The following is a 22152-nucleotide window of genomic DNA, read 5'->3' as shown; positions in this document are numbered from 1 at the left end:
GTAGAGTTGTCCTGAAAAAGTTTTCCAAAAGTAAAGATCGTTAATGAAACATTTGCTAAATTGCTGACTTCAGTAAATAGCTGTGGGCTGAGTAACCTGTTAGTGTTTGTTTAGCCAGCTGTTGTGATCATAAAGGATACTGTTCTGTTGACAATAGAGATGAATGCAATCATGACCATTATGATAAGTAAACAAACGGTTCACAATCAAGATCAAGTAGCAAGCTATACTCTGCATATATTTGATTTCTCTATAAGCCTGATTGACTGCCAGTCAATGTGGCCTCTAGAGCAAGTTACAAAATCTCCATTGTCTCACTTGTCTTAAACAACAATTGGTTTTGTACAATCGTAAACATCCTTCTATAAGCTCCACTTTTCAAGTTTTTGGTGATAATAACAAAAACTATGAGCACTACAACAATCAGTACCACCATGCAAACAGACCGCCAACAATTAACACCTCCACAACAGCCAACAACAGCAATTGCAAACAACAATAATAACATATATAATTATATAACCCTCTTAATACCTTGAGTGAAGCAAAACATGGTGAGAGGCATTAGCACTGAGTTTTTCTTTATGTACTGTGATTTATATTTGCTGCAGGAATCTGGGCAAGTTGGACAGAACAGTGCACACTGTCTCAAGCTCAAGGGCAGTTCCAGGTACATTTTTGGACAGTTGTATAATTAATATTCTCTTATTATTGTACAAAGCAAATTAGCATACATGTGTACATCAGTTTAAATATGTGTGAACAGATGCAGTGCTACATTGTTCTCGAATGAATAATATTACGTATACATATACATTTATATCCGATGCTGAATAATGAAAGTTGCAAGGAAAACAATAGCTGAAAGCTAGGGTGTAATGCACATATAATTATACTCCACACACTGAACCATAATTATAATAACTGTCGAGTTTGATCACTTGGTTTAAAAAAAGCACACCACTTTAGTAAAAAAAACTACGTTATAACAATGGCAAGTTTTACAGTAAAATAACCTCCTCTGATGTATTATATAGGGAATGCAATTGAGACAATCTCCAGGCAAGATGAAACACGTAGCGAGTCTATACATAGGCCTATAAAACAAATGCAATGAATGCTATTGAATATTATAGTGAATGAGTTTTACAGTTCTAATGGTCCATACGCCTGGTTTGTGTTGAGTTTAATCTCTTCTTTGGGTGACACCTCTTCATAAACAGGAACAGCTGGTGCAGTGGGTCCTACGTTAGCTTGTCCTTCAGTTGCTGGGGAGTGTACTGCCTTCTTACGAGAGAAAACATGCATCACTAGGAGTCCAGTGAGGAATCCAATGACTAGAGTGACAATGAAAGTGATGACCACACTGATAGCGACAGTTGCAGAAGTGGAGAACAAAGGAGCGACAGTAGAAACTATGAGATGGAATACCGGTAGTAGATAAGCAAACAATTACAAAGCTCATCCATCACCTTCAGTCATAAGTACACACATGATTTCCTCTGGCTCAGTGCTCCAGACTCCAGCATTAGTGCAAGTGATGGTATTGGGTCCAGTCAGTGAGAATCCATTGTCACACTGGTAGGTCAGCACTGTTCCCTCCAACACTGTCTCGTTCAACCTCTCATAGTCCACTATAGCACCATTGCAGGGCTCAGCAGGAAGAGTGCAGTTGACTATAGGGACGGTCAGAAAAAATGACTGTATGAGTACATGTTTGTATCTCAGCAGGAAGAGTGCAGTTGACTATAGAGACGGTCAGAAAAAATGACTGTATGAGTACATGTTTGTATCTCAATTAGCTCAACACGAGCATCCAATAACCTGCCATTGAATAGTTAAGAAAGTGTGGAATGAAAGCGGTGTACGTAAGCTAATACAATTCACAGAAATTATAGAATGAAGGAAATCAAAAACCCTCTGAACAAGGCCAAGCCAACTTAATTACACGCTTCACGAATGCAAGCGAGTCACTTTTGCTAGAAAAACACCCACAACCACCCACTCCATAAGGTTACCACAAAACTCAGTGTGGTTTAGGAAGCCTAACAATTTAAGAGTCTAAAAACTCCCACTCTCCAGATTTTTTTTACCGGCCTGCCTAGAAGTTGGCTTGGCCCAACTACATTTCACCTGGCCTCTCTCTGCACACCAAGAGTGTCCACCCACTCTCCCCTACCCCCACATCAGTGCATGTACTGGTCCTCACATCAAGGGGGAACAGTCCCTCGTGAACCCAGTGAGAAGGGTGGTGTCCCACCATTGTGATGTCCAAACTGCTTCTAGACGGTGCAGCAGGAGAACCACAGCTGATATAATGCACGAGATCAACATTCCTTTTAGAGAGTTAATTGCCCCTATATGATACCTGTAATCGGACTGCTGCAGTCAAAGGTCCCAGGGTCAGGAGACCACCCACTACTGCCACAGGTTGAGGTTCTCACTTCATTGTCTCCACTACAAGTGAAGGTGAGCATGGATCTACTAATAGTAACCGGAGGTGTGTTGGTGATAGTCACACCAGCAGCAGTAAACGGTGTGGGGCACACCACTGTATTAAAAGTATACCTGATTGTTGTATAATATTATGACCATGAAATGGCTTACTCAGATCCTCAATTAAACTCTCTTGACTTATTCCAACACAGTTGACAGCTTTGATGGTCATATTGTAGGGAGTGTTGTAGGAAACAGTTATCTGTGCTGAGGTGGTCTCCACGGTGACTGGTGACCCGGAGAGAGTTGTTGGGGAGATGGTGACGACATAGCTGACTGACACACCACCAGTAGAGGAGGGAGGGTCCCAGTCCAGAGTGATAATAGAGGAGCTGAGTTGGTTTAGAGTGGAGGATACTCTTGAATTCAGTGGACGTGAGGGTGGACGTGAGGGTGGATCTGCATGTGGGTATATTAATCACTTGTTCCACGCTTTTATATAATGTTACAAAACAAAGAGCAGTCAACTCACCAGCCACAGTGATGGTAAGAGGACCCTCTCGTGAGCTCTCTCCCTCACACAACACCATAGTACCCTCTACAATAGAGGCCTCAGACAGTGAGGTGAGAGTGGCAGTGAGAGGTCCACTGGAGTCAGTGAGAACACTACGCAATGCTGGATTACCTCGTGTGACATCAATGTTGCTGGTGTCTAAAGTTATGGTGAATACTTGTAGTTGTGGAGAAGTGACCATCCATCGTATGACACTATCAGGCAGAGTGCAGGTGAAGGTGACAGTGTCATCAGGACAGGACACAGTGGAGGTGGATGTCAGTGTGGCTGCATACAAAAATAATGATAGCTATAGTCAAGGTTCTAGTGCATGAACACACAATTATACCTAAGTCCTACCTGCAGCAACAACAAACAACTGAATAATAGTAACTGCTTTTACTTGCATTTTAGATCTATTGCAGAATCTAGATAACATTTTAAGAACACAAACACCACTAAATTGCTTGTGTTAAATTTGTGGGTGTAGTCTAGATCTAGAGAAACAGTAAAGAGCCCATCTTCTACCTTCTATCGAGACCTTCTATAGGTTATAAGTAACCTTTAGATCCTCCCTGCATCTTCATAATGACTCTGATGACACAAGCTGAGGCTAGATCTAGAACTATTTGGGTTTTAGTGGTTGGTGAGTCACTGTAGTGTATAGGTATCAATATTCACTGTAAGAACAGAGAGATTGAAATTAAAAGTACCCTCAAATGAACAATCGCGTTGCATGTTTCACCTTATGAAATCGTTATTTTGCAAATGAATAATTATGACCGTAGGATTAATGGCTATTGGGGAAGATGAATTAAGTAAGGGAGTCTGAGGGAAAATTTTTCTTTTAGCTTATCAGAGATGCAATTAGCCTCCTCCACAAGGCTGCCTCGAGTGAAGAAAGGGCTACTGACTGTTTACGCATGTGCAAACTTATCTTGTAACATGTTCCGTAAAACTGAACATTTCTTCAAACAATTAATACAGACAAAGTAGCTATAAATTCAGTGTGCATGCATGTACACATGCAGAGCTATAGCTGTACAAAAGAATTGACTTATTAGTAAATGTAGGTTTGTTGTAGCACTTCACTCTATAAGCTATTTTTCTTCGGCTTTGCCAAGGCTATAGACGGTCATCTTCACTGCTAACAGTAGGGCCTGAACTGTAGATACTGTATAATTATGTACTATTAGTATAGATACGTGAGATTGCAGAAATAAAACGTCATGCACTGGATCATTTACGTTGTTATCCAAATTCCCCAGATTTCTGAGAATAATTATAGTTATAGGGTAGCTTGAAATTGAGAGAAAATAAATTTGGGTATCCTGCCTATACTAGAGTCTATAGTGTCCATGTTTGTAAATCTGATTCTAGATTTCCTTCCTAAAGGTGTACCCTTGGTGCTAGGTGGTCTGACTCGTGACTACACTGAGACCCCCTGTGCTGGAGATGTGATCTCACTCACTTGTACAGTGCCTGGGGCTTTGCTGGAATGGGACGTACCTGATCCAACAAGGGACTTGATACTTGATAGCATAACAGAACTTCCATTCCAACGAGATCAGTACACCGTTACATTTATCATGTTTAATTCTACTAGTTCAGCGATCATCTCCAGTTTGAGTTTCCCTGCGGTGGAGGGAATCACTATTAGTTGTCTTCCTTTATTGCAGCCTGAGTTGAGGGAAGAACTAACCATACTGACAGCAAGTGAGATTATAATTATGCATGCAAAGTAAGTTTTGCAATACTTTTCTACAGCTACCACACCACCAAATGGAGTCAGTGACTCAATTCTGAGTAGCTCAGCTGATAAAGTTAGTGTAACTGTTGGTTGGAACCCTCCTACTGAGACTGGTGATCGAAGCTACACAGTGATCATCTCACCTCCGGCCCAGCTCTCTGCTACTGTCCTCACATCCACCTCCGTCACTGTGACTGCTCAATACAATGTGGACTACACTGTCAGTGTTGTAGCTACCAACTGTGCTGGAAACAGTACAACTGCTGAGTATAACTTTTTGATTGGTAAGAGCTGCCAAGTATCAATATTATTGAACACACATACAGTCACATTAATTTCTGATTCCCTCTCAGGCGGCTGTCCTATGTTGACCAACTCTACAAACGGAGCCTTTGGACCGGTGTCCAGCAGATTGCCAAAATCCATAGTAACCATCCAGTGTGACGCTGGGTATGTATCTGCTGTTTCAGTGGTTACATGTGAGAGTACACTGATGTGGAGTCCAGATCCTGAGACTACTGAGTGTAGCCAACTTACCCAACCGTCCCCCACAACTCGTGAGCCGTAATAATAATTTGCTTGTAAGTGCATAATTATATGCTTACTTCTCACGATAATTCCAGCTCTTCCAATGAGGTGCACAGCTCTACTATCCTCACCACAGAATGGTACCATAAGTGATCATTCAGTACTAGCTATTCCTGGTACACAAGTGACCTTTCAGTGTGACGATGGACTGTTCCCTGAGGGGATAATGACTGCTACCTGTCTAGCTACAGGAGAGTGGGACAAGAATCCAGGGAAAACGGTCTGCAAAGGTTAGTGTTTACGTTACTTGCATGTATATATATTGAACCACCTATATACAGATCAATCCCCAACTCTATTCACTGGTACTGACCTTGGAATTGCTGTTTCCGTTAGTGTGGTTGTCACGGCAGTTCTGTTCATGATCATTGGATTCCTCACTGGATTCCTATAGTGATGTACCTTTGCTCTCATAAGAAGGCAGTATACTCCTCATCAGCTGATGGACAAGCTAACGTAAGACCCACTGTACCAGCTGGTCCTGTTTATGAAGAAGTGTCATGCAAAGAGGAGATTGAACTGAATATTAACCAAGCATATGGACCAGTTGGACTGTAAGAATTGTCATTTAGCGTTTTTATGATGCTGCACTATACATTGTACATGTCGGTTCATAGGACTATATAATTACAATTTTGGTATATTATGTATATATATAATTACATAGATGTCTCAGTGCCACAGAGAATAATACTGCATGCATGTTATATCAATTCCTTTGGTTGGTGAAACTGCAGGTGACAATAATTATTATTATGATGTATATACAACAGCTATACATGCCCTATAAATTATAATAATTTATTCTCAGTGTTCGATCAGTTCAGTCCCAATTAAACCAACACAATGAACTGTGTGTCTATACATTCAGCTTCTCACTATATAAAATTGTTTGCATAGGAAACACCAGAAACACCATGAATGGTGTTTATGTTGAAGTTGATTAGACTGCCCAACAGTTGTAAAGAAATCAAAAAGCACATGCATGCAAATATACGTTGCTATATAACAGAGAGGAGTTCAAATTCCGGATGACAATAATTATGATATGAGGTGCAATTCAGTAATAGATAATTGATTACAAGTGGGAGGAATATTGTACTGAAAGCTAAAATGGGTGAGTATCTTTTTGAGATTTCTTCTGCATGGCTTATTTCCTGACAAGCTTTAGTGCTGGTAAAAAAATTTACAATAAGTTATATTTGCTGCAGGAATCTGACAGAACAGTAACTGTTGTATATATATATAATTAATTCTCTTAATTGTTGTTTTTTCTTACTCTTTGTTCATCAGTTTAAATAATTATATGAACCAATGCAGTGTTATTGTTTACATTGCCAACATTACGTATCCGATACTGAATAATGAAAGCTGCAATGAAAACAATAGATTATATTGAAAGCTAGGGTGTAATGCACATACTACCACACATCGAGGCGTAGTTATAATAACTGTCGAGTTTGATCACTTGGTTCATTAAGAAACACACTATTTCTGATTGAGGAAGTCAGAAAACTTACATAATAACGACAGGTTTTACAGCAAAAAATAACGGTGATATAAATGTAATTTGAGACAATTAATCTACACTATCAAAACACTAGCGAGTCTATATATATATAATAACAGTTCTATAAAACAAACAAAATGCCAGAATGATTGCAATTAACTTGTTGATTGCTATTGAATATTAAAATAAGCGAGTTTCACATGCAGTCCTAATGGTCCATACGCCTGGTTAGTGTGAAGTTCAATCTCCTCTTTGGGTGACACCTCTTCATAAACAGGAACAGCTGGTGCAGTGGGTCCTACATTTGCTTGTCCTTCAGTTGCCGGGGAGTACACTGCCTTCTTACGAGAGAAAAGATGCATTACCAGCAGTCCAGTGATGAATCCAATGACTAGAGTGACAATGAAAGTGATGACCACACTGATAGCGACAATTGCAGAAGTGGATAACAAAGGAGTGACAGTAGAAACTGTGAGATGAGATACCGGTATTAGATAGCAAACAATTACAAAGCTCATCACCTTCAGTCCTAAGTACACACTTGATTGCCTCAGGCTCAGTGCTCCAGACTCCAGCATTAGTGCACGTGGTGTTGTTGGGTTCAGTCAGTGAGAGTCCATTATCACACTGGTAAGTCAGCACTGTTCCCTCCAACACTGTCTCATTCAACCTCTCATAGTCCACTATAGCACCGTTGCAGGGCTCAGCAGAAGAGAGCAGTTTGCTATAATTGTAGTTTTTTATGATAATTGAGAATTGTACATACAAGAAGTTCGTCAAAAGGTGTATTTCCTAAATGCACATACATTCACAAAATGCACAGACTCAACAACAGCTATAATTATAATCATACATTTCACCTGGCCTCTCCCTGCACACCAAACTCCCAGGATTCTCCACCCACTTTCCTCTACCCCCCACGTCAGTGCATGTGCTGATCCTCACATCAGGGGGGGGAACAGTCCCTCATCACAGCGATAGATAACCTGTGAACCCAGTGAGAAGGGTGGTGTCCCACCACTGACGTCCACACTACCTCTGAACGGTGCAACAAGAGAGCCACAGGTGAGCCCTGAGAGGAGGGCCTAATAACAGTATAGAGTGACAGCAATACAGCCTTATACCCGAGATACAGACATAAGTGGTGGGATCAGGTGACCATCGTCCAACACTATCACAGGTTGCTGTTACCGTCTGTCCATTGAAATTGAAGCTCAGGGTTGATCCTACTACTGGAGGCAGTGGTGGAGCACCATTGATGGTCACTCTATTCGCAGGTGATGGGTTGGAGGGACAGGTAACTGCATTAGAGAAGCAAAATTATTATCGTACTCTAAGCCCACTGTAATTGCATACTACACAGTAATTTCAAAAACGGTAGTTTTGTCTCGAAATTACGCCTACTCATGAAAAAACTTAGTATTTTCTGGGGCATGCCAGTGCTTGCAATAATTATACAACAATGGTAATGCATGGGTAAGTAGCTGAATAAAAGTCTGTCAACAGAGATTCAGAGAAGATTGTCCTTGTCTCTTATACTTGCAAATAAGAGTGATAATCATTGGATCTAACTATCTATACGTATAGCTATCTTCAGCAACCAGCTTACTCAAGAAACTGCTAAGCCTTTCTTGACAACTATAAACTGCTCGCTAAAAAGTTTGCATCACTTCCTTGTGGGCGTATTCTTGAAGCAAATAGCCTATACAGGAACTTTCACTCAAAAGAAGCAGTGGGTCGTAATTTCGATAGAGTACGGTAGTAACGAGCGCAACTAAGACAATCATATACCGTATAGCGGGTAATTTTTGGGGGACAAAATATTCGTAGCAATATTTAGACATTTCGTGGATATTATTTTCATGGTTGCTGATTGCACTGCAGGTAAAGGTAGTCAAGGTCGCTTCATTCGTGGGTAAAATATTCATAGTCAGTGCTTCAACCACGAAAACTACGAATATTTTGTCCCCCGAAAATTATCGGCTGTACGGTATATGAACTAACCAATAGAAGGGATCATCACCATGTTGTCACGGCTACTGCCAACACAGTTAACTGCTCTGATGGTCACGTTATAGGGAATGTTGTGGGAGATATTGAACTGTGCCGAGGTGGTCTCCATGGTGACTGGTGACCTGGAGAGAGGTGTTGGGGAAATGACGAGGATATAGCTGACAGACACACCACCAGTAGAGGAGGGAGGGTCCCAGTCCAGAATAACAAGAGAGGAGCTGAGCTGGTTTTGAGTGGAGGATATTCTTGGGTTTAATGGAGACTGAGGTTGAATTACCTATGCATGTGCAATAAAAGTCTATAAGTTAAACTGCATGTGTGTTAAGATTAAATAGCTACTCACCAGCAACAGAGACAGTTGTCTGCTGTATTGCAACTGTAATACCATTTAAATTGGTAGTAGTATACAGGTAATATTGGTTCCTTCCAGTACAGACACTTCACTGAGGTTGATTAGGGTGGATGTCAGAGTTCCACCATCATTGCTTACAAGAACAGCCTCAAACATTATCACTCCAGATCCTAATGTGTCCCTTCGACCAATTTGAGAACCGATACAGAGTGTACTTTGACTTGACATCAACCCAGACTTCGCTGGAGGATCCACATGCCATCTCAATGCAGCGGCAGGCTTAGAGCATATGAACAGAACTGCCTCTCCAGGACATGCCACACTGGTGTTGGACACTAATGAGGCCTCTGTTGAAATGGAACAGTTTCAATCACACATGAAACACAATAATAATCTTGTTTTGCATTCATACCTCCTATGAGAGCCAATCATCACTGCTAACAGAAGATGCTTGATCAACAAGTTCACCATGATTTATAACAGGGCGAATATAAAAAGTGCAAAAGCAAAATGTGACATCTTTACCTCCTAGATTAGATCGAACAGTTCTGTTTGTTTATATATCTATGATTAGATCATACTTCTCCAGTCATGAGACAGTGGGTAATTTCAAAAGTAAAGATCGTTAATGAAACATTTGCTAAATTGCTGACTTCAGTGTATAGCTGTGGGCTGAGTAACCTGTTAGTGTTTGTTTAGCCAGCTGTTGTGATCATAAAGGATACTGTTCTGTTGACAATAGAGATGAATGCAATCATGACCATTATTGATAAAGTACACAAACGGTTCACAATCAAGATCAAGTAGCAAGCTATACTGAGATTTTGTACAATCATAAAACATCCTTCCATAAGCTCCACTTTTCAAGTTGTTGGTGATAATAACAAAAACTATGAGCACTACAACAATCAGTACCACCATGCAAACAGACCGCCACCTCCAACAGCCAACAACAGCAATTGCAAACAACATTAATAACATATATAATTATATAACCCTCTAATACCTTGAGTGAAGCAAAACATGGTGAGAGGCATTAGCACTGAGTTTTTCTTTATGTACTGTGATTTATATTTGCTGCAGGAATCTGGGAAAGTTGGACAGAACAGTAAACACTGTCTCAAGCTCAAGGGCAGTTTTCCAGGTACATTTGTGGACAGTTGTATAATTAATAATTATTCTCTTACAGTTTTTTTCTTACAAAGCAAATTAGAATACATACATACATGTGTACATCAGTTTAAATATGTGAACAGATGCAGTGCTACATATATTGTTCTCAATGAATAATATTACGTATACATTATACATTTATATCCGATGCTGAATAATGAAAGTTGCAAGGAAAACAATAGCTGAAAGTTAGGGTGTAATGCACATACTATACCGCACACCGACCCATAATTATAATAACTGTCAAGTTTGATCGCTTGGTTCAAAAGAAGCACACCACTTTATTCTATCTGATTGAGGAAATCAGAAAAAACACGTTATAACAATGGCAAGTTTTACAGCAAAAAATAATTTCCTGCCAGTATTATAATAGCTAGGGAATGCAATTGAGACAATCTCCAGGTTATATATACGAAGATGAAACACTATAATATAGCGAGTCTATATAATTATTATAGGCCTATAAAACAAATTAAATGGCAGAATGATCACAATTAACTTGTTGAATGCATGCTATTGAATATTATAGTGAATGAGTTTCACAGTCCTAACGGTCCATATGCCTGGTTTGTGTTGAGTTCAATCTCTTCTTTGGGTGACACCTCCTCATAAACAGGACCAGCTGGCTGTGCAGTGGGTCCTACGTTAGCTTGTCTTTCAGTTGCCGGGAAGTATACTGCCTTCTTACGAGAGAAAATATGCATCACTAGGAGTCCAGTGAGGAATCCAATGACTAGAGTGACAATGAAAGTGATGACCACACTGATAGCGACAGTTGCAGTGGAGAACAAGGTAGAAACTGTGAGATATAGTATGACTGTATTTTGGGATAGTAAAAAATTATACTGACCTTCAGTACTAACTACACACATGATTGCCTCAGGCTCAGTGCTCCACTCTCCAGCATTAGTGCAAGTGATTTTGTTATGTCTAGTCAGTGAGAGTCCATTGTCACACTGGTAAGTCAGCACTGTTCCCTCCAACACTGTCTTATTCAACCTCTCATAATCCACTATAGCACCGTTACAGGGCTCAGCAGGAAGAGAGCAGTTGGCTATATGGACGGTCAGAAAATAATATGTTTGTACTGATCTCAATCAGCTCCATACGAGCATCCAATAACTTGCCATTGAAAATGTGGAACAAAGGCGGTGTACGTATTAAAGCTAATACAACTGTACGTCACAGAAATTACAAAATGAGCTTTTTCGAAGGAATTAAAAAACATTGCCTCTAAACAGCTATATATATATACATTTCACCTGGCCTCTCCCTGCACACCAAGCTCCCAGGATTCTCCACCCACTCTCCCCTACCCCCCACATCAGTGCATGTACTGGTCCTCACATCAGGAGGGAACAGTCCCTCGTCACAGCGGTAGATTACCTGTGAGCCTATTAAGAAGGGTGGTGTCCCACCATTGACGTCCACATTACCTCTGGATGGTGTGGCAGGAGAGCCACAAGTAACTTGGGGATATAATGAGGTCAACATTACACAGTTAATCCACTACGTAGGATATATACCTGTTCTGCAGTCATAGGTCCTCCCAGGGTCAGGAGACCACCCGCTACTGCCACAGGTTGAGGTTCTCACTTCATTGTCTCCACTACAAGTGAAGGAGAGCATGGATCCACCAATAGTGACAGGAGGTGTGTTGGTGATAGTCACCCCAGCAGCAGTAAACGGTGTGGGGCACACAACTGTATAAAGAGAAGTAATACGTGCATGTGCTGTATGCAAGACATAATTATTGTACTTAGATTCACAATTGAAGTTTCATTCATTCCAGCACAGTTAACAGCTCTGATGGTCATATTGTAAGGAGTGTTGTAAGAGACGGTGATCTGTCCAGAGGTGGTCCCCACGATGACTGGTGACTTGGAGAGAGGTGTTGGGGAGATGGTGAGGACATAGCTGACAGACACACCACCAGTAGAGGAGGGGGAGTTCCACTCCAGAGTGATATTAGAGGAGCTGGGTTGATTTAGAGTGGAAGATACGGTTGGGTTCAGTGGAGGGGAGGGTGGATCTGTATGGGTGTATCAAATTGATCAAGAAATTTATTTATGAAAAGAACTCACCAGCCACAGTGATGGTGAGAGGACCTTTTCGTGAGTTCTCTCCTACACACTCCACCATAATACCCTCCACAGTTGAGGCCTCAGACAGTGAGGTGAGAGTGGCAGTGAGCAATCCTCCACTGGAGTCATTAAGAATACCACGGAATGCTGGATCACCTCGTGTCTCATTAATATTGGTGTTGGGAATCAAAGTGATTCTGAACAACTCTATCCGGCCTTGTGATGGACTCATTGCAGCAAACACCGTCCATCGTATGACACTACCAGGCAGAGTGCAGGTGAAAGTGACAGTGTCATCAGGACAAGCCACAGTGGAGGGAGATGTTGTCAGTGTGGCTGTAAAACATGTAAACTTAGGCTAGTGAAGACAGACGTCTATAATGTGTAGCTATAGTTCTTACCTGCAGTAAAAGCAAACAACTGCAGGATATTTGCTGTAAACAGTTGCATTGCTCTCATCATAGATAGTAGAGGAACTAGAACTATCTATGCTCTTATTCAGCTTGCAGTATCTCAATGAAACATAGATAGAGTAGTGAGAGGAATGAGCCTAGAATTTTGATTCCCAGTCTACACTAAGACTCCAAATTTGGCTTCAAATGATGTAATTGTGGTTATGCATCAGAACTAGGGATCGAAGGGTTGTTATAAAACAGGGAATGAGAAATGAGGAAATGAGAAATAAGAAATGAGGAAATAAGAAATAGGAAATGAGGAAATGAAGAAATAGAATAATAATAATATATTTATGGTTACGATCATCACCATGGCATTAATTTTCATCACAATAATTATGACATTGTTATAATAATTATTATTATATAGATGCACAAAAGTAATGACTGATATCAGCTAGTAGGTGACTAAGTATTTAGTTATCAAATATATAATTATAGTGGCACCTCCACACAGTACAGGTTGTCGGACACATTGTAAGAATTAAATTTTACCATCGCTTCAGATGGCACAGTGAGCTTTCTTCATTAAAGGTAGCATCAGCTTTTACTAGGCATTGCTTGTGAGAATGGTAATGGGAATTGCTTTCTTCACCCTGTAGCGAGATTGGATATGATACCAGTACAGTGTACTAATGTCATTACTTCCTGCAGCTTTACGACAGGACTGGCAGATCATTAGAATTTGCTTGGTTTGACAAACAGTTTTGGAGGTTTCTTTGCTGTTACTTACATGTAGATGTTGACATTGAGTCCAGTCCATCGACTATCACTTGCCCACCGGATTGTGAAATCAGTGAATGTATTGCCAGTATAGCCACGCATAGGTAAATTGTTTGAGACTGTGGGACTGTAGGACAGTACATGTAAGTACCGTTACGTAGGTAGATCTGATGTCTGAACCATGCCAGTCGTACATGGCACACAAGTAGATAGAGGTAGAGAGTGTCACACCGTGTACCAGAGGAACATAAGTTCTGTATGGTGGCAGAGCACCAGGAGACTTGTCACCAGGAGGTACGTATCTGTAGCTCAGTAGATGTTAGCTTTGTCTTCAGACTTGCTCTGCCCATAGATATGCTCTGCCTAACAGCTCATTTCTCGTTCTCAATTTCTTTATTTCCTTATTTCCTATTTCTTATTTCCTCATTTCCTCATTTCTCATTTCCTCATTTCTCATTCCCTGTTTTATAACAACCCGGGATCGACTAAGTTCACCGAAGTTGATGAGGGATCACGTGATACTGATCGACCTTTGTCCTCCTCACAACATTAATTTATGCAAGGAAACTTCAGTGATTCAATAACTAATACCTACACATGCTTACAAGTTATACACTATAGATAATTAAGCCTATGCAATTATTATTATTGCATGCTAGCTATATGGATGCATTACTACAGAGTTGGAGAGTGCAGAGTTGGCCTATACTATGAAGGCTACTTGCAGTTGATGACATAATCTTGGACTGATAATTATAAGTCCAAGACTATATGCCATCACTAATTATTAGTGAGACAGCATCACCAAGCATACAAGCATGCACAGTATCAACATTTGGTATAAACTATTGAACGGTTGTGCGCAATGCAAGCACTGCTCAAAAAACAAATGCCAAAAGTGACAAACAAGGAAAGATAGACAATAAACTCTGAGACAATTATTTCATAAACAGAGCAGTAATGTACAGTAATAAGACTCTTTCACTCTGCAGGTCCCTACTTGTAGCAGTCAGGCGAAGATTTCTGGGAAAAGAAAAATGTGGTCAACTTATGATACTCCTTTTCTGTTGACAGACATGCACACAACGTTAATAGATTGCCAATTAAAATTAATGTATGGTCAACATTAAAGAAAGAGTGCAAACATGCTCGGCTACAAGGTACAAAAAAAGATGAAAACTACCCAGTACTCCCATCAGGCCCACAGATATGTATACTACTGACTGTCATAATTGTTATAAAAATGCATAAACCAGCATAATTCTCACCCCAAAAATGTGCCTATATATATTATACTGTAATTTATCGGACACTTCACGTGCTCTATATCAGATCTGTTCCAATTATACCTGGACAATTTTCTAACCAGTTTCATTCTTGTGCTTGGAGAGCTGAGTGGTGTGAGTGGGTGTGGTGACCGAGTGTCCTCCCTCCTCCCCCTCTGTGCTGAGACACTACAACACAGACACTACCCTCAACACATCAACCTCCTGGAGACACTGCTTAAACTGGTGTGATGAGTAAGATATATGAAAGTAGCTCTCCAGTTTCTTTAGGGATAGTGTATGGGTTGAAATTTCTTAGACACCAGTTCTTCGCTAAAACAGAGTAATATCCTCAAAAGTTGACACTGTAAGAAGTGCATTCCACAGAATATGTAATGCTTGTACAGTATTTGTGTTTTATTATGTGTTGTGACTATACGGTATCTTGAGTGCATGTGTTCAATGTTGCTCTAACACTTTCTCTCTCTCTGTCCACAGTTGCCAGTGTTTGCCAAGTCGCTGGGTAAGAGAGTGTTCAAGAGACACGTCGATCTATTCCTGAACTCTATCCTGGTAAGTTGTTAGGAATGTGTAGAAGCCATAATTATGCTCCAAAACACTTTGTGTCCTTGTTTCCTACAACTATTTCAAACTGTATAGAGGGTATATTTCGAGGGTATAAATGTTCGTGGTTTTCGCGGATTAGGCATGAACCGCGAACATTTATAACCGTGAATTTAATATTTCATGCATGCATGCATGCTGCAAAAGAGGCGCTATTCCATGAAAATTAAATCTGCGAAAACCTTTCTTAAAGGCACATCCGCGAAAATTTATACCCTCGAAATATACCCGCTATACGGTATTGATAATGTACATTGTAGATCTGCATACTCCACTTATTACCCGAGGCGCGCGTGGGCAGCCATAGGTATAGTAGTACGTTGGTTTCTTTGTCTGTTTGTCTGTAATATGTGAGTCTACTCACCTGGATGCCATAGCACTGCGTTTACAGCATGGATAGCCTCCACACAACAAGTTAATAGTGGCAGATTTCGATGTTACAGTTTTGTTGTAGAATAAAAGCGAGAAGCTAGCCTCGATTCCAAGCCGCTGAGAAAGACGGCCTGGTATACACTGTTTACGCATGCGCCAGAATTACCCAGAATCTGGGTAATCGTAAATTGCAGTATATTTATCAGTATTCTTATTCCGCATTAGTTTGTAAAACATTGATATCCGTTTCATTTATAATGATGTCATTGAAAAAAGAAATCTAGTCCAAGTTGTGTAATGGCTGCTACCTTCTCTTCTGCTCTCGCGTACGCGTTATCCTGTGTTGGAAAACCAGGTCTAGTCTTGAAAGACAAGCAGCTGGAGGCGTTGAAGTGTCTGTACGCTGGTGTTTATGTGGGTACCGTATCGACCGGCTATGGCAAGTCCCAGAGCAAGTCCATCTGCTTTCCAGACACTCCCTTTCTTGGATTGATGTGAAGCTTGACAGGACCAGTGCACCTCTCTCTGAAAGAAGTGTTGTGATAGTGATTTCTCCTTTTGTTTCTCTGAGTGAAGCCATCTTCAAAGTGTTGGTGTGTCTGTTCGACGTTCAGTGCCATTCTCTCTGGAAGGAAGTATTGTTGTGACATTTGCCGAAAATTGGTCACAGAGTAAGTACGTGGTATCTGATCCGAGAACTGTGTGGCCTGAATGTGTTTACAATCCGAGGGACTTGTGTGTATCCGATCCGAGGGACTTGTTGCTTGAGTGTGTATCCGGACTTGTTGCTTGAGTGTGTATTAATGGATAGTGCTTTCAATGGTAAATCTATTGTGTAAATCAATAAGTAGTCCTCACATTATGTTACGTCACAGCCACTGCACTTATCCACATTTATTTTTTACCCACAGGTTTAACTAATTTCTTATGAGATTAACTTGTCGCCTGAGTGTGTATCCGATCCGAGCCTCAAGTTAATGAATAAATCTACAGAGCTGATATTTTACTTAGCTGTCTCTGTCTACAGTATATACAGAGAGGTAGCCTCTCTTTTTTCTTTTTTCTGTTCTTTATCACAATAAGATAAAATACTGTTTTAACGTTCAATGAGATAAAATACGGTAAATAATAAATTAATTGTCCACCCACGCGCCAACAGTAAATACCAGGCCCACTATTCAAGGGGCTGGAGTCGAGGCTAGCGAGAAGCTTGAACTTGTGTGTTGCAGCTAGCTAACTGCATGCGGCCTTTATTCGAGATACCCTACGTATTTACAGCTGAAGTGATCCTGTACCAGGAACAGTGGAAAAGGGTCACTACAATAGAAAGCTAGAATTGTGACTGGTTTGTTGATTCTCTGTTAGCTGACTCTGCATGGGGATCCTACTCCAGCAGCCATACTTCTCTAAGACTCCAGGCTTCTTTACTGTGATCCTAGACTAGGACCTAGTCCACAGTGCATGTCTTATGTACCACTAAAACTCTGTTCTTAAATGTTTCAGCATACATGCCTCCGGCCAGTCTGGTTTGTTTTATTGCTCCTGAGTTGCTAGACATACATTACTACATGCACTGCATTATACCACTTTTCTGGTTTCTATAATCATGTTACCAGCCGAGGGTTTGCACTTCAATGCTCTAGTTTACATGTCTCCCCCCCCTCACACACACACACACCTATACCATGCAGGAGTGCCTATACAGAGCAGTGACAATGCCTGGTACAGCCTGCTGGAGTGGACTAGCTGTCTCACCTCACCCTGTAACAACACAATCCAACGTGAATCTTTGCGTAATGGCAGACTGTCTACATGTGTGTAGCTTATACAAGTACATTGCAATTGCTTATTTTTCTTATGTAATGATGCACTTCCTTTTCACTGTATATAGGTGGTTGACAGAACAGTAACTGAACAATGTGTACTCGTTTCTTTGTTGATATTATTAATGAATGTGCTATAATTATTATTGTCAAACAAATCATTACCAATCTATAGATGAACACTAGCTACATAATACTGGCTAGAAAATAATAATATTAATAGCACAAAGTTTCACCGTCCTAATGGTCCATACGCCTGGTTAGTGTTCAGTTCAATCTCCTCTTTGGGTGAAAGGAGCTAGAGTAGACGCAACGAAAGTAATAATAACACTGATGGCAACAGTTACACCAGTTGATAGTGTGGCAGCAGCTGTCACAGTCGGGGCTGTGGAGGATTGGCATAGGGATAACAACTATAGAGCACTAGTATATCACAACCAGAGTACTGTGTTGTTATACCAATATTATAATTATGTGACAGGCTCTGGGAAAACCGCAGAATTAATTTTAATGTATCATGGAAACCTATAGCAGCAATTCACAGAGGACAATGAATTAAGGTCTATATATATATAGTCATGCAGAAGACAACCAGAATAATAATTTATAATTAATTTGAAAACGGCTGTGGTGCCACTAGACACCACTGTAGATGGTGGTGCATGGTCAGACTTATGCATGCATGCATGGGACTATAATAATATATATAGCTATAGGATCATGCACAGCAGAGTCAGCAAAGAAGTCCGGAATGTTATATATATGCATATCAGGGGAATTTGCCCAAGCGGGTGAAAATATGGTTTTCAAATATTAAGGGGGTGATTAGCTTAAATATAGGACGCTTGCATCCGAGCGCCAAATTAGCCGTTGGTAGAGCGGGGGGGTCCCCTCCTAGAAAAATATTTGCTTTTATTTTGCACGAGTGATTTTCCTAAATTTTGAGGATGAAAAATAGTGTGTGGTAACTTCAATGTCGCTGCAAACCCTGGAGCATGTGACATTGTATATTATACAACATGAGTGTGGTTACGTATAATTATATATACTGATTGTAACTAAGCTAACACATGCATCTGACAAGCACTAAGTCCTTGACTGTTACGGGCATTGAAGTAGGTGGGTGCTCAAGGCCGCGTGCACAGCATGCATGTAGCTGAAATTTTATGCCCCATCGTTAATTAGACAAGGGGAAACAAATTGCAGTGTCATGATTAAATAATAATAATTATTGCCAATGCTCATTTGTGCATGCATCAATTGTCAATTTGGGTGTGGCCATGACTTGAGCCAATATAGTTTGCCTCGATAGAGCTGCACAGCCAGTGCTGATAGCTAGATTATTTTCATAGTTGTCTGGTAGGCCAGGGGGGGGGTGCATGCTCACGCCTTATAGACACGCCACTGATCACAGCAGAGCCAGCCTTCCCAAGAAGCTCCATGCACATGGCTGTGTAGTATATATAGTACAATCATACTGGCGCGCCTCAAATTAATGCTTTTTTTAGGCTCATGTATATACGTATACATTGTATACCTAAACGCGTGCAGGGTAAGATTTGCTCGCTTTCATTCAAAGCAACCACTCCAATAACTGAACTGAACTTTTTGTGTTGAGGCTATCCATGCTGCAAAAGAATCGCTATAATTATATGGCAGCCAGGTGAGCGGACTCAAAATACACAGGTAAACAGACAGACAGACTAGAACACTAAAGACAAGATATAGAAACCAGAGGAGTGATATACATGTACAATAAATGCAGTAGTATATGACTGAGTTGGACAGCACAGCAAAACTAAGAGAGTCAGCGAAGAAGCCTTCCAAAACAACTATGATATCCAGGTGAGTAGACTCAGAATACGCAAACAGACAACGGACTACTATACCCGCTGGCCGCGGCACGGCCTCGGGTAACAAGAGACTATTAAAACCCATGTTCGCCTACGAGTCTTGGGTTACCTTCAGTTGGTGACACACACACGATGGTGTCAGGCCCAGTGCTCCAGACTCCAGCATTAGTGCAAGTGATGGTGTTGGGTCCAGTCAATGAGAGTCCACTGTCACACTGGTAAGTCAGCACTGTTCCCTCCAACACTGTCTCATTCAACCTCCTCTAGCTTTCATAGTTCACTATAGTTCCGTTGGAGGGCTCCTTGGGTACTGTGCAATTAGCTGCATATAAAGAAGTAAAGTTTAAAAACAAGAAATGGAATTGGCTGCCTCACCTGGCCTCTCCCTGCACACCAAGCTCCCAGGATTCTCCACCCACTCTCCCCTACCCCCCACATCAGTGCATGTGCTGGTCCTCACATCAAGGGGGAACAGTCCATCCTCACAGTGATAGGTGACTTCTGAACCCAGTGAGAAGGGTGGTGTCCCACCACTGACATCCACACTGCCATTGGATGGTGCAGCAGGAGAGCTACAGGTGAGATCTGAGAAAAGACTATAGTATACAGTCATGACAGTGAATATACCTACCTGAGAGACAGACGTATGTGGCGGGGTCAGGTGACCATCGTCCATTACTCTCACAGGTTGCTGATACCGTCTCTCCATTGCAAGTGAAGCTTAGTGTTGATCCTACTAGTGCAGGCAGTGGAGGAGTACCAACAATGGTAACTCTGTTTGCAGGTGGTGGGTTAGAAGGGCAGGTAACTGCATGCATTAAATTAAATGTACAGTGAAGCTAGTACGTGTAATATCTAACCAATAAAAGGAATTGTCACCATCACATCAGTACTAGAGCCAGCACAGTTGTCAGCTCTGATGGTCATATTGTAGGGAGTGTACTGTTGTAGGAGATGATTATCTGTGCTGAGGTGGTCTCCACGGTGACTGGTGACCCAGAGAGAGGTGTTGGGGAGATGGTGAGGACGTAGCTGACAGACACACCACCAGTAGAGGAGGGAGGGTCCCACTCCAGAGTGATAATAGAGGAACTGATTTGGTTTTGTTGTGAAGCCACCATTGGAGCTGATGGAGAAGTGGGTGGCTCTGTAAGAGATCAGTTGTACTCAATTAAAACTATTATAATTATGTCTCACCTGCAACAATGATTGTTAGGGATTCTGTTGCTTCTCCAATACAACGCACAACGGTGCCGTTCAGCAAGGACACCTCAGTGACTGTGGTGAGGGTGGAGGTGAGGCTATTACTACTAAATTCAGTTCTAGCTGCTTGAAACATGAAACGTTCTACCCCTATTTGTAATAGCTCAGTAGAAGCAGAAGACACCACTTGTGTCAACTGTGCAGTAACGACGCCAGGTGGAGGATCCACTTCCCACAAAAGTGAACTTCTATTAACAGAGCAGGTGAATACCACTGAGATAGTGGGGCAGGCCAAGCCATCGCTAGACATCAAAGCAGAATCTGCAAAATTATGCATGCATTTAATTATAAGTTTTAATACTGCTCACTGTATTCTTACTTGCACTTGCCGTTTTGTACAGGCTTTGAAGTATCAAGGCCATCTTAATTCAAAATTCAACCATGTTGTGGTGCGAGCGTTGATGTACCTAGCTAGCAATAGCAGCTTTAGAAGCTCGGGAGCGTGCGCTGTCAACTTGTCAATGTTACGTTAATAATATTAATTGTTTTTCTTACAAATACTTATTGTACTGTGATTTATTTTTGCTGCAGGATGGACAAGTCTGACAGAACAGTAACATGCAGTTGTATAATTAATTCTTGTTATTAATTTTGTTCATCAGTTTATGCAAACAGATGCAGTGCTACATGTATTGTTTACATTGTCTCAATGAATAATAATGAAAGTTGCAAGGAAAACAATAGCTGAAAGCTATGGTGTAATGCACATACTACCACACCAAGCCATAATTATATTATAACTGTCGAGTTTGATCACTTGGTTCATAGGCATAAAGAAACACACCACTTATTCTATTTCAGTCTGATTGAGGAAGTCAGAAAAACCACATTATAAGGTTTTACAGCAAAAAATAATTATACATGCTATTGTATTAAAATTAAGAGTGAACAACTGTCACAGTCCTAATGGTCCGTACGCCTGGTTTGTGTTGAGTTCAATGTCCTCTTTGGGTGACACCTCCTCATAAACAGGACCAACTGGTGTAGTGGACGCTGCGTTAGCTTGTCCTGCAGTTGCCGGGAAGTACACCGCCTTCTTACGAGAGAAAAGATGCATCACTAGGAGTCCAGTGAGGAATCCAATGACTAGAGTGACAATGAAAGTGATAACCACACTGACAGCGACAGTTGCAGAAGTGGAGAACAAGGGAGCGATAGTAGAAACTGTGAAATGAGATAGTAGATAGTATACAATATTACAAAGCTCATCACCTTAGTCATAAGTACACACACGATTGCCTTAGGCTTAGTACTCCAGACTCCAGCATTAGTGCAAGTGATGGTGTTGGGTCCAGTCAGTGAGAATCCATTTTCA

The 22152-nt window shown here is 41.1% G+C and overlaps 4 protein-coding genes and 3 long non-coding RNA genes across 9 annotated transcripts; 4 read left to right on the top strand and 3 right to left on the bottom strand.

Annotated features, from left to right (window-relative positions):
- The first annotated feature begins 3457 nt into the window (after nt 1-3457).
- Nucleotides 3458-5937, top strand: LOC135347224 (uncharacterized). Its single transcript, XM_064545088.1, has 6 exons — nt 3458-3635; nt 4385-4705; nt 4757-5023; nt 5093-5296; nt 5363-5557; nt 5609-5937. Exons 1-6 carry the CDS (start codon nt 3578-3580, stop codon nt 5719-5721), a joined length of 1158 nt encoding a protein of 385 aa, XP_064401158.1. The 5' UTR covers nt 3458-3577; the 3' UTR covers nt 5722-5937.
- An 863-nt stretch (nt 5938-6800) lies between these two features.
- LOC135347368 (uncharacterized) lies at nt 6801-10487 on the bottom strand. The gene is made up of 8 exons (XM_064545341.1): nt 10209-10487; nt 9615-9931; nt 9194-9549; nt 8842-9127; nt 7962-8138; nt 7698-7909; nt 7359-7561; nt 6801-7306 (listed from the first exon to the last, which is right to left on the bottom strand). The coding sequence occupies exons 3-6, from the start codon at nt 9236-9238 to the stop codon at nt 7779-7781; spliced, it is 639 nt and encodes a 212-aa protein (XP_064401411.1). The 5' UTR covers nt 9239-9549; nt 9615-9931; nt 10209-10487; the 3' UTR covers nt 6801-7306; nt 7359-7561; nt 7698-7778.
- Nucleotides 10488-10810: 323 nt separating this feature from the next.
- LOC135347098 (uncharacterized) lies at nt 10811-13058 on the bottom strand. The gene is made up of 7 exons (XM_064544978.1): nt 12861-13058; nt 12460-12795; nt 12135-12407; nt 11902-12078; nt 11638-11844; nt 11226-11429; nt 10811-11174 (listed from the first exon to the last, which is right to left on the bottom strand). The coding sequence occupies exons 1-7, from the start codon at nt 12919-12921 to the stop codon at nt 10915-10917; spliced, it is 1518 nt and encodes a 505-aa protein (XP_064401048.1). The 5' UTR covers nt 12922-13058; the 3' UTR covers nt 10811-10914.
- A 1825-nt stretch (nt 13059-14883) lies between these two features.
- On the top strand, nt 14884-17877 carry LOC135347522 (uncharacterized). Its single transcript, XR_010398407.1, has 3 exons — nt 14884-15148; nt 15401-15475; nt 17590-17877. It is a non-coding gene; the product is annotated as an uncharacterized LOC135347522 (long non-coding RNA).
- On the top strand, nt 15493-17005 carry LOC135347507 (uncharacterized). The gene is made up of 2 exons (XR_010398403.1): nt 15493-16720; nt 16810-17005. It is a non-coding gene; the product is annotated as an uncharacterized LOC135347507 (long non-coding RNA).
- Nucleotides 17878-19644: 1767 nt separating the features above from the next.
- Nucleotides 19645-21538, top strand: LOC135347551 (uncharacterized). 3 transcript variants are annotated; one of them, XR_010398441.1, is made up of 6 exons: nt 19645-19792; nt 19842-20152; nt 20262-20723; nt 20791-20869; nt 20941-21040; nt 21369-21538. It is a non-coding gene; the product is annotated as an uncharacterized LOC135347551 (long non-coding RNA). The 3 variants fall into 3 exon arrangements; XR_010398438.1 differs by having other exon boundaries at nt 20262-20869; XR_010398442.1 differs by lacking the exon at nt 21369-21538 and adding an exon at nt 21179-21278 and having other exon boundaries at nt 20262-20869.
- On the bottom strand, nt 19918-20543 carry LOC135347461 (E-selectin-like). The gene is made up of 3 exons (XM_064545470.1): nt 20435-20543; nt 20206-20382; nt 19918-20159 (listed from the first exon to the last, which is right to left on the bottom strand). The coding sequence occupies exons 1-3, from the start codon at nt 20499-20501 to the stop codon at nt 19918-19920; spliced, it is 486 nt and encodes a 161-aa protein (XP_064401540.1). The 5' UTR covers nt 20502-20543.
- Nucleotides 21539-22152: the final 614 nt, after the last annotated feature.

This window comes from Halichondria panicea, chromosome 1 (assembly GCF_963675165.1).
Source record: "Halichondria panicea chromosome 1, odHalPani1.1, whole genome shotgun sequence".
Taxonomy (NCBI): Eukaryota; Metazoa; Porifera; class Demospongiae; order Suberitida; family Halichondriidae; genus Halichondria; species Halichondria panicea.
Note: the sequence above shows the minus strand (reverse complement) of the source record. Positions and strands in the feature narration are given on the sequence as shown.

What these genes read in the sequence shown, in the direction of transcription:
- LOC135347461 (XM_064545470.1), bottom strand. Translation starts at nt 20,501, where the DNA reads ATGACCATCAGAGCTGACAACTGTGCTGGCTCTAGTACTGATGTGATG. An exon ending in GGTGACAATTCCTTTTATTG is followed by an intron (nt 20,383 to 20,434) that starts GTTAGATATTAC and finishes TAATGCATGCAG; the next exon opens with TTACCTGCCCTTCTAACCCA. An exon ending in CACATACGTCTGTCTCTCAG is followed by an intron (nt 20,160 to 20,205) that starts GTAGGTATATTC and finishes GTCTTTTCTCAG; the next exon opens with ATCTCACCTGTAGCTCTCCT.
- LOC135347224 (XM_064545088.1), top strand. Translation starts at nt 3,578, where the DNA reads ATGACTCTGATGACACAAGCTGAGGCTAGATCTAGAACTATTTGGGTT. An exon ending in TATTTGGGTTTTAGTGGTTG is followed by an intron (nt 3,636 to 4,384) that starts GTGAGTCACTGT and finishes TCCTTCCTAAAG; the next exon opens with GTGTACCCTTGGTGCTAGGT. An exon ending in AGGGAAAACGGTCTGCAAAG is followed by an intron (nt 5,558 to 5,608) that starts GTTAGTGTTTAC and finishes ACCTATATACAG; the next exon opens with ATCAATCCCCAACTCTATTC.
- LOC135347368 (XM_064545341.1), bottom strand. Translation starts at nt 9,238, where the DNA reads ATGGTATTACAGTTGCAATACAGCAGACAACTGTCTCTGTTGCTG. An exon ending in GACAACTGTCTCTGTTGCTG is followed by an intron (nt 9,128 to 9,193) that starts GTGAGTAGCTAT and finishes GCACATGCATAG; the next exon opens with GTAATTCAACCTCAGTCTCC. An exon ending in GGTGATGATCCCTTCTATTG is followed by an intron (nt 8,139 to 8,841) that starts GTTAGTTCATAT and finishes TCTCTAATGCAG; the next exon opens with TTACCTGTCCCTCCAACCCA.
- LOC135347098 (XM_064544978.1), bottom strand. Translation starts at nt 12,921, where the DNA reads ATGATGAGAGCAATGCAACTGTTTACAGCAAATATCCTGCAGTTGTTT. An exon ending in AACTTCAATTGTGAATCTAA is followed by an intron (nt 12,079 to 12,134) that starts GTACAATAATTA and finishes CTCTTTATACAG; the next exon opens with TTGTGTGCCCCACACCGTTT. An exon ending in GTGTGTAGTTAGTACTGAAG is followed by an intron (nt 11,175 to 11,225) that starts GTCAGTATAATT and finishes TATATCTCACAG; the next exon opens with TTTCTACCTTGTTCTCCACT.